The sequence below is a fragment of the Microtus oregoni genome, unplaced genomic scaffold (assembly GCF_018167655.1).
Source record: "Microtus oregoni isolate MIOR12 unplaced genomic scaffold, Mior012 000012F_ref0000307, whole genome shotgun sequence".
NCBI lineage: Eukaryota > Metazoa > Chordata > Mammalia > Rodentia > Cricetidae > Microtus > Microtus oregoni.
Window position 1 is genome coordinate 14585828 of NW_024543071.1, and position 10556 is coordinate 14596383.

Genomic DNA, 10556 nt, shown 5'->3' on the forward strand with positions numbered 1-10556 from the left:
AGGAAGCTAAAAAAAGGACTTGGAATTTTTAAAAAACTTATTTTTGTTTTATCTGCATTGGTGTTTAGCCTGCATGTATGTCTGTGTGAGGGTGTCAGATCTTGATGTTACAGATAGTTGTTAGCTGCCATGTGGGTGCTGGGAATTGGACCTGGGTTCTCTGGAAGGGCAGTTGGTGCTCTTAACCACTGAGCCATCTCTCCAGCCCCTGATTTGAAATGTTTTAACCATTAAAAAAATATATAACATATGAAATGAAGTTGTTTAAACACTACATAATTGATATATGTGTCAAAATACCATGTGATCTCATGACATCATTTTTATGTTTTTAGACTCTTAATGTGTAGGTCAGTGGTAGGGTGTCCACCCAGCATGGGGTGAGAGGACTGAGGACAATCCTCAGCATCCAAATAGCAATATACATGTGTGCGTGTGTGTGTGTGTGTGTGTGTGTGTGTGCATGCACACGTCCATGAGGTGTGCACATGTGTGGAGACTCCAGGATGACGCTAGGAGTCTTCCTTCATTGCTTTCCATTTTATATTTTGAGACAGGGTCTCTCACTGAGCCCAGAGCTCACCACACAGTAAGACTAACTAGCCAGTGAGCTCCAGGCAATCCTGTCTCCACCTGCCCAATACGAAGATTACAGGTGTGTACCACTGTGCCCAGCATTTTTGTTGGTGCTGGGGAACCAAATTTAGCCCCTCATGCTTGTATGGCAAGCAATTTTGGTGCAAACAATTGTTCTCATCCTGTTCCCTCTAGTGAACATGGGTGGAAATGGCCATGACAGTCACTTGTTCTCCACCTTAGGGTTACCAAACAGGACTCCCCTGAGCAAGAGGAAATGCCTCAACAAGCTCTGTGGAAAAAAGAGAAAGGCTGCTAGGAGAGACATGGTAGGAACAGAGAGAAAGCGGGAAGACACCATGGCCAAGAACAGACTTTGGTGCCACCAGATATGGCTTTTACTTTACCAACTGCATAGCAAACACCTCTGAATTTCTGTGTCTATACTTCAAAGGTAATAATTCCTCATGGTGAGGAGGGGACCTGGGGCTCAGTGGTTAAGAGTGCTTGCTGCTCTCTCAGAAGAGCCCAGTTCAGTTCCCACCATCTGGTGTAGGAGGACCTTCTATGTGTTGCTTTCATTGGTTAATAAAGAAACTGCTCTGGGCCTGTTGAAAGGGCAGAACTTAGGTAGGCAGGGAAGACAGAACTGAATGCTGGGAGAAAGAAGGACGGAGTCAGAGAGACGCTATGGAGCCACCACCAGAGTCAGACACACTGAATCTTTGCCGGTAAGCCACTGCCACGTGACAACATACAGATTAATAGAAATGGATTAAATTTCTATTAATCAAGATGTGAGAGTTAGCCAATAAGAGGCTAGAGCTAATGGGCCAAGCAGTGATTTAATTAATACAATTTCTGTGTGGTTATTTTGGGGCTAAGCTAGCTGGGCCCTCCTCCTACAACCATCCATATCAGATGGCTCACAACTGCCTGTAATGCCAGCTCAAAGGGATCCAACTCCCTCTCCTAGCCTCCATGGGCACCTGCGCACACATGTGCCCATACACACACACACCAATAATAATAATAATAAAAAGAAATCTTTTTTATTTTATTTATTTATTTATTTTTGAAAGATGGTCTCTTTACATAGCCCTGGTTGTCCTGAAACTCATTATGTAGAACAGGCTGGCTGGCCTCTTGAGTGCTGGGATGTATGCCACTTCTTAATTAGTTACTAACCTGGGAAGGTCCAGCCCTTAGGGGGTGGTACTGCCCTGTTCTGGTGGAGCTGGTGCTACCATGAGGAGCAAGCATTCTGCCACGGACTCTGCATCAGTTCCTGTCTCCAGGTTCCTGCCTGGTGTTGATTCTCACTCTAGCGTCCCTCAATAGACTGTGATTCAGGATATGTAAACTAAATAAACCCTCTCCTCCCCAAGCTGTTTTTGGTCACGGTGTTTCGCCCCATGGTAACCCTAACTAAGCCTGTGTACGAGGATGAATGTGCCGTGTGCCATGCCAAGAGTATGGAGCTCAGAGGACAGCTGTGAGTCGGTTTTCTCCCTCCACCTCAGGTTATCAGCAGGCTCGGCAGCTGGTGCCTTTACTTACTGAACCATCTCACTGCACTCTCTGAAGGTTGTTAAAAGCACTTCTTTCTCTCCCAGAGAAACTGAATTAGGTTCCCAGCACCCACCTGTAACTCTAGCTCAAGAGGCTATAGGTCAGCCTTGACTACTGTGAGTCCTAGGAGACAGCCTGAGATACAGATTAAGATCCTGTCTCCCCAAACCTGTGGGTGTGTTACTCCCTCATATACATATTTTTATATTATTTTAGCTCCACTATAAATACTGTTAAACAGGGTCCCCAAGGCTGGAGAGATGGCTCAGTTGTTAAAAATACTGGCTGCTCTTCCAAAGGACACAGGTTCAATTCCTAGCACCCACATGGCAGCTCACAACTGTAACTCCAGTTCTAGGGGCTCCTACACCCTCACAAAAATATACATGCAAAAACACCAATGTACATAAAAATAAACAAACCAAGCAAAACAAAACAAAAAACAGGGCTTGCACTCAGGCAAGATTAAGTCTATTCCCATTTTGAAGGCTGTGAAGACAGGCACAGACACTACCTGTGGGCAAGGAGTTGGAATGGGACAGTGCTGTAATTTAAGAGTTCAAACTCTGGACTCAATCTAAATCAAACTCCAGTTTTATAACCTAGATGTGGGGTTTGAGCAATTCAGTTTCCTCATTCGTAAACCAGCAATAACAAGAGACTCTAGTAACAGGGAGGCCTCCCCCCCGGCGTTCTTTCTGGGTAGTGGGGACTTAGTGTAGGCAGCTGGAAAGTCGTAAGGCTCCACTGTCCTGACTACAGAGACCGACTCTGGAGACGGGGTTGTGTTAATGAAGACGATCATACCCCATCTGCTGTAGTCCTAAATATCCCATGTCGCTCTGTTAAATACTTTCACATGGTGAGTTCCAGGCATGTCGGAGCTATATAGTAAGAACTTGTCTCAAAAAAACCCAGACTATAGACTATTTGAACCGAAGATGAAGCTCCATGATGCAGCACTTGGCTACTATGCCTGAGGACCCGGGTTTGATCCTGAAGGAGTCTGATTGAGGACTCAGACTATCAACATCTAAATCCTGGCTCCAAATCAATCACCCAATCATTCAATCGATCCTGGCCCTCACACTGCTGAGAAATGATATTAAGTCACAGAAGCTCTTCATGTTTCTATTCCCTCGCCCTAAGTGGGGCACATGTTATCATCTACCAGCTTCACAGTTTCAGGCTGAAAACTAAACTCATTAGTGACACATGTATAGAATAACTAAAAGAGTACCCGGTGTATAATCAGTGATTTAAAAAATGTTGTTAGCTTTTATAATTATTCTAATTGTAATTTTGGAAGATTAAATACTAAGTTAACTACATTTTGCTTGATATCATAATATGTTTTGGAATTAAAACATATATTAGGTGATTATAAAAAGAAATCAAGGAGAAGAGTAAGAAAAATTTTTAATTATTCTATTATTTGGTGTGTGGGTATTCTGGCTGCACGTATGTCTATGCACCAGTTATGTGTCTATTGCCTGCAGGGGCCAGAGGACGACACTGATTCTGCTAGAAATGGAGTTATAGACAACTGTAAGCTGCCATGTGGGTGCCGGGAATTGAACCTGGGTCCTCTAGAAGAGCAGTCAATGCTCTTAACTTGAGCCACAGAAGAGTCATCTCTCCAAGCTCAAAAAGGGTAAGATTTTAAAAGACAGATGGCAGAGAACAGAAGCAGATCAGTGCTAACCATGAAGTAGACAGGGCAGGCAAGAAGAATGCAAGTTTGGCCGCACACATCTGCAAACCCTGTCACTCAGGAGGCTGACATGGGAGGATAAAAAGGTTCAAGACCAACCTAAGCAATTCTACAAGCAGCCCTTCGACCGCCAGTTCAAGACCAGCTTGAACTACATAGCAAGTTCCAAGCTGACCAGCACAAGCAGAAGGCAGAAGCAGAGAGAGGACACTGAAAAGTGTCACCCTCACAAAACCAACGTCATCACACATGTCCAATAAAACCTCAGAAACAGGCTTAGGGTCAAGGAAAGACAGCGGCATATACTCACTCATGAACTCTGCTGTCACCATAGAGATCGCTCAGGCCAAAGCTGATGTAGTGCCAGTGCTCAGGGATGTTGGCAGAAGGACTCCCCATATTCCTGTACATGCTAACATAATCCAACGGGTCTGGACCACCCAACCTGCAAAAGACAAAACGCACGGTGTCAATTTAAACCTAGAAACCAGAAAATATCAAGTAAGAGGCTCTGCTCTACAAACCCGAAATCTCCATCCTAGAGGGACCTAAAACAAAAGATAACTAAAGCAGGGCAAAAATCTCTCTAGCAATGAGCCAAGGAAAAGCATCCGAGGCTATGTGATCCCACATGGTCAAGAAACTCCCTCCTCTTCCCTCCAACAGACAGGGCCTCTTTTAGAAACGAAGCAGACTTGCTGGCTGCACATTTTGCTGACTCCAAATGGAGTCTTCTATGGTGCCTGACAGCATGCCAGGCTTCAAGAGATGCATCAATGGCTTCTGTTGAATGACCATCCAGAGTATGACCAATGGACATCATTCCTGCAGTACAGGTTTCATTCTATACCTGTCTCTTAGAAAGCTAGTTCCTGAAAGCCTATATTGTGCCTTCTAGTATCGTTTCTTCTGAATACACATAAAGCCTCTGGCCTGCACAGACCCCAGCCTGAACACCACAGATCAAAACGTAGTCACTGCAAGTTACCAAGTCCAAGCATCAGCTAGCCCAGCTCTGCACCGAGCACTGCACCAAGACCCAGACTGAACCCTGTCAGCACCTGCATTCTAAAGAGGGTCCCAGGAGGAATCTGTCTCAGAGGGAGAGCTGGGACAGTTCACAACTCGAAGCTCCTAAGAATCACACTAAGTCTCCCCATAAACCCAACAGAGAAGCAGTTGAGGAAGAGATTCAGTCATTACCTCACTGGAGATTTAACTCAATAAAAGTTCTTTTAGCAATTAGTGCCTAGGCAAAAGAAAGCAGACAACAGACAAGAGGGCTTTCCTTCAGAATGGACAGGAAAACAGACTTGAGAAGCACACTAAATGGAAACCATCAGCAGAAGAGAGCGTGCACTGAGCCCATGAACCCCACAGTTGAGCTGCCTCACACGGACCGCTCCACAGACTGTAGACGCCTTGCCTGGCCTGGGACATGGACAGAAGTGAATGTTGCTAAACTACTGAGGGAATGCTAACAACCAAATAAAAGACATGGTACAGGAGATCCCAGCAAGTGTGCCAAGACTATGCAATTCAAACCCTATCTTAAAACCAGTAAGTCTAGTTTCATCTTCTTTGCCAGGATGTTATTAGCCTTTGCAGAAATCTTTATTCTCTGGGGGAAAAAACTAAGTTACTTATAGAATTCATAAGAAAGAAAGTCACTCCAAATAGCTTAACTCTCACCTGAGTGAGTTAGGTAAGGGGACAAGTCTCTATGTCTGCTTTTTGTTTGTTTTCTTCTCTTTTAATTTTTTTTTTTCGAGACAGGGTTTCTCTGTGTAGCCCTAGCTGTCCTAGAACTCACTCTGTAGATCAGGCTGGTCTCGAAATCACAAAGACCTCTGCCTCCCAAGTGTAGGGATTAACGGCATGTGCTCCACCACCTGGCCTCTGTCTGTCTTTAACTGTGATTTCACCAAATCATTTGACTTAAACCATAATCAGTTGAATTTAAAAACATTTTGGGGAAGAATAGAGGACCCCATTATGGCTGCAGAATCCTAAAAAAGACAGGCTCCATATTCCCTCCAACTTCCTACTAGAAATCCCAAGAGTCTTTGCTGCAGCCTAGGTCCATCCAGCAACAAGCAGTGAACTGTTGGCTGCCCTGCTCCACTTGCCAGCACGCTGTAGCTCCTTCAGACAGATTCCCAGGAGAGGTCACATCAAATAGGGACCACAAGAGGAGTCAGGGAGCCTGGCGGTGGTGGCCCACACCTTTAATCCCAGCACTTGGGAGGCAGAATCAGGCAGATGTTTTTGAGTTTGAGGCCAGCCTGGTCTACAGAGTTCCAAAACAGCCAGGGCTACACAGAGAAATCTTGTCTTGAAAAACAAAAACACCAGCACTCTGGAGGCAGAGACAGGAGGATCTCTGTGAGTTCGAGGCCAGCCTGGTCTACAAGAGCTAGTTCCAGGACAGGAACCAAAAAGCTACGGAGAAACCCTGTCTCGAAAAATGAAAAAAAAAAAAAAACCACAAAACAAAACAAAACAGACAAAAAAAAAAAAAACAACCCCCCCCCCCCCAAAAAAAAGAGGAGTCAGGGAGTCAAGTCAAACAGCCTTGGCTGGCGGTGGTGGCACACACCTTTAATCCCAGTACTCGAGAGGCAGAGGCAGGCAAATCCCTGTGAATTCGAGGCCAGCCTGGTCTACAAAAGCTAGTTCCAGGACAGTTAGGACTGTTACACTGGGAAACGCTGTCTCGAAAAACAAACAAAAAGAGACTCAAACAGCCTCCTAACCAAGCTCAGAGAGTGCTGGTCTATCACACTCAGAGAGTGCTTGTCTATCACACTCAGAGAGTGCTGGTCTATCACTCACACTCAGAGAGTGCTGGTCTATCACTCACACTCAGATGAAGGTTGAAAATTGTGTTTTATACTTAGAAAAAGATGTGATCTAACGGCCTAAAGCATCCTTGACCTTACTTCCCGACACCTGGCTTCTCTAAAGGACAGCTGCAGCACTAGAGTGGACCCAGGACACGAGGCTCTACCTCCCGCTTTGATCCTTGCCTTGCTTATCAAAGTCTCAACTCTTAGCTGGAGAACCCCTGCCAGCCAGGGTCCACTAGCTAAAAAGTCATCCCTCAAACCCAAGAGAAATCCCATAGCCAGACCCAAGCAGTTTAGCCAGCCCCCCTGCTGCGAGAACTGATGGGTTACAACACACTTCTTCGGTATCTCAATTCTGTAAATCTGAGTCTCAGAAAAAAACAGACCCTAAGCTCTCTCCTCTTAGATTCCTGCGTCTAGGTGGCATTTCTTATTTCACAAAATGCTGTCCATGCCTTCTCAATTGTTATCACATGCTGGTCTACCTCTGAGGATCCAGTCTCATACACGCTTGCAGAAGAAAGAAAAATGCTGTAACTACCCTTGGTCCTGTGTATAATATTTCTTTACCTTTACCGCACAACTCTCTGGATAGCCAGGGAGGTACATAGAACCAGGGACCAGCACTTCGCAGGGTCTTCCCCTCACTCTTAAACAAGATCACAGCAAGCCTCCTGGGAAGGTCAGCCTCATTTCTCTCCTAACATGGGACAAGTTCACAACATAGTTAAATATAAAGGGGCAATAAAATGACTGATTAAGTTAGCACTGCTAACTTAGTGGTGCCCGCCTTTAATTCCAACACTCTGGAGGCAGAGGCAGGGGACTCTCTTTGAGTCCAGGCCATAATGAGTTCTAGGATAGCCAGAGCTACACAGTGAGACCCTGTCTCAAAACAACAAGAAGAAGAAAGATTAGCAAGAGCTCTTTTCCACTCAGAAGCATTCTTGACTGCTTTTCCGTCTGGGAAGAGTGTGCCCGCCACAGATGCACTGCCGCCACACCTCCTGGCTACCAGGCCCGCATCCGGTCCCCAGGCCCTTTCAGGCTGTCAGCTTTCTTTACATCATCCTCCCACTGCCATGGGGAGTTAGCCTGGACCCTGTGCAGCCTGCCTTCTCTAGGAGTAACAAGATGTCACACAGGAAAAAGACCCAGCCTTAAAGGGGGTGTAAGCAGCCCCTTCCCCCTTCAAGTCTATCTTTTGCTAATTACTCCCCCCGCCCCCAGCAGCCACCAGGATCCACAGAAAGGGGTCATCTACAGTGAGCTCCTGTATGGATGTGGCCATCTCTCAGTCTATTTTTGGTTCAGAAAGACCATGAGAACCCGTCCCCATCACACCTGCTTTGTCTGAAGGCTGACTAAAGAAACGGGTTGCAAACAAGAATGGAAATCAGAAAGTGTCATTTCTACCCCCAAAGAAAGAGCATTTGGAAACGGATCCTTTACTGAGCATCCTTAAAGTTATCCTGGGCTTCCCAGAGAAACTTCGACTGAAATACCGAAAACATGACAGGAAGCGCTTCTTCAGGCTGCACTTCCCTGCCTCGGGTCTCCACCACGCACCTCCCACGATAAGTGGCAAGCTACGATTCCCTTCAACCTCCGAGCGAAGAAAGCATGGCTCTCCCTGAGCCTGTTCTTAACTAACGTCCTAAAGCAAAAGCAGCTGCAACACCAGAAGCAAGCTCTGCAGAGAGAGAACTGTGCAGAGTAAGCAAAAAGTTTATCTGGAAGAGTTGCTCTGTCAAACTTCAAGTGCAACAGCTTCGCGCTGAATGACAGAAGCCCCTGCGCTCGGGAAGGTCCGGAAAGAAGGTCATCTCCTCAACCCTTCACTCATCAAATGCACAATGCCCTCATCTTGCTCCCTCCTAGCCCACAGGGGCGTCCTGGTCCCCGGACCGCCCTAGACTACGCAGTCTCGTGCCCTCAAAGCCCTCGCAAATGTTCTCCAGGCCCCGCCTCACCTCCCCCATCCCACTCCAGCCGCCCCCTGGCTTCCCCGAGCCCACTAATGACCCACTACGGGCGCCCCCTCCTTTCTCCACGTTTACAGTTCCCTCTCACACGTCCCCCCCCCCCCCCGCGCTGCTGCATACACCCCCAGTTCTCCCAATCCCGGTTAACCCCTCACTACTCAAGGGATCCGTTAACCCTTTGTCCCCACTCCCAACTTCTGTCTTAACTCCTTCCCCAGCATATTAGGAAGCTCTTGGTTCCCAAGTACTTTAACTGTTTTCTTCCTCCCGCTCCAGCAAATTACTTCGTCCCCGGAGCTCGAAGATTTCCCGGCCGGCCCCCGTCCTCCCGAGGCCCAGAGCGTACCAGTACTTGACGATAGCGGTGACTTGGAGCGGGTTCGGCTGGTCGGGGTAAAGGCGGCGGCACTCTCCGTAGATGGCGTGCAGTCCCGGGGGAAAGAGGGAGGCAAAGGCCGGAGGGGCACTAGGGCCAGGGGCCGGGGGCGCGGCGGGGCCGGGGGCGACGCTAGGCCGCAGCTCCGCCATCGGGGCGCGTAGGGCGCGCGGGGAACCCGGGAGGGTAGAGGAGGGAAAGCGCCCTGATGGACTAGCGGACCCACTGTGGATGCGACTCCCCGAGGCGATGGGGGCTACGGCGAGGTCTAACTCCGCGCCTGCGCACGGTGCTTCGTCCGCCCAAGCCCTAGCCTTCGCGAAGTCGGCCAGAGGGTGCTGAGGGACCGCGGGGAGCTCCAGGGGGCGGGGCGTCGACGTGCCCTTGGCTGGCACCTATTGGCTAGTGCCGTTGCCAGTCACAAGAGGGGAAGGCGTGACTTGACAATGGGCCCCGCCTCCCTGCCCCTGTGCTGGGAACGTCCCAAGGATCTTGGCCTCCCCCTAGTGATAGGAGGAACCCAGTTTTAAACCCCAGACACAGTTTAAAATAGAGGTGCTAGGGTCCGATGATAGCTCTAAGAAGCTCCAAAGAAGCGCTTAACATTATTTTGTTGACCCGATTTTAAGATAAGCCCGAAAACTGACCAATTCATTTTTTTGTGTGCCATTAATTTTTATTTGTTTGGTTTTTCGAGACAGGGTTGCTCTGTGTAACAGTTCTGGCTGTCCTGGAACTCGCTTCATAGACTAGGCTGGCCTCGAACTCATGGAGAATCGCCTGTCTCCGCCTCCCGAGTGCTGGGATTAAAAGGCGTGCACTACCACCGCCCCGCGTGTGTCATTAATAATATATTACAATCCTTTATTATTTCTAGGCGCTAGTGACTAAAAGCAACTTGAAGAGGCAGGGAAATAAATACTCCAAGGAAAAATATCAGGCTGTTAAAAGCATTTATGCATACTTTCTCTTCACTTGAATATTCTCATCCATCTAGGTTTTACGCTCAGTTTTTAAGCAGTTTTTAAGCATTTAGGTGAGGGCTGGAGAAGATGGCTCAGAGGTTGAGAACACTGACAGTTCTTCCAGTTCAATTCCCGGCAACTACATGGTTACCATCTGTAATGGGGTCTCGTGCCCTCTTCTGGCCTGCAGGGATACATGCAGACTGGCCACATAATAAATACGCAGACTGTATACATAATAAATAAATAAATCTTTTTTAAAAAATGATATTTTAGACCAGTAGTTCCACTGCATCCAACTTTAGATGTTTTTGATAACTTTTGTTAGCTTTCGTTACAAGGGTTTTTGTTTTGTTTGTTGAGGACAGGGTTTTTCTGTGTGGCCCTGGCTGTCCCGGAGCTCACTCTGCAAATCAAGCTGACCTCGAACTTAGAAATCCACCTGCCTGTGTCTCTCGAGTGCGTAGCTACCAGCTGGAGGGGCTGCGGATCTTGTACATGCAGGAAAAGCAATCTACC

At 47.5% G+C, this 10556-nt stretch overlaps 1 protein-coding gene across 2 annotated transcripts in view; it reads right to left on the minus strand.

Moving 5' to 3' along the window:
* Sufu (SUFU negative regulator of hedgehog signaling) overlaps positions 1-9407 on the minus strand; it is a 100566-nt gene extending 91159 nt beyond the window's left edge. For both annotated transcript variants that reach the window (XM_041661847.1, XM_041661846.1), the window contains exons 1-2: positions 9043-9407; positions 4173-4307 (exon numbers count right to left, since the gene is read on the minus strand). In XM_041661847.1, the coding sequence (XP_041517781.1) occupies positions 4173-4307; positions 9043-9224 (317 nt within the window). In that variant the 5' untranslated portion in view covers positions 9225-9407. The remainder of the gene's footprint in view (positions 1-4172; positions 4308-9042) is intronic.
* Between the last annotated feature and the right edge of the window lie 1149 nt (positions 9408-10556).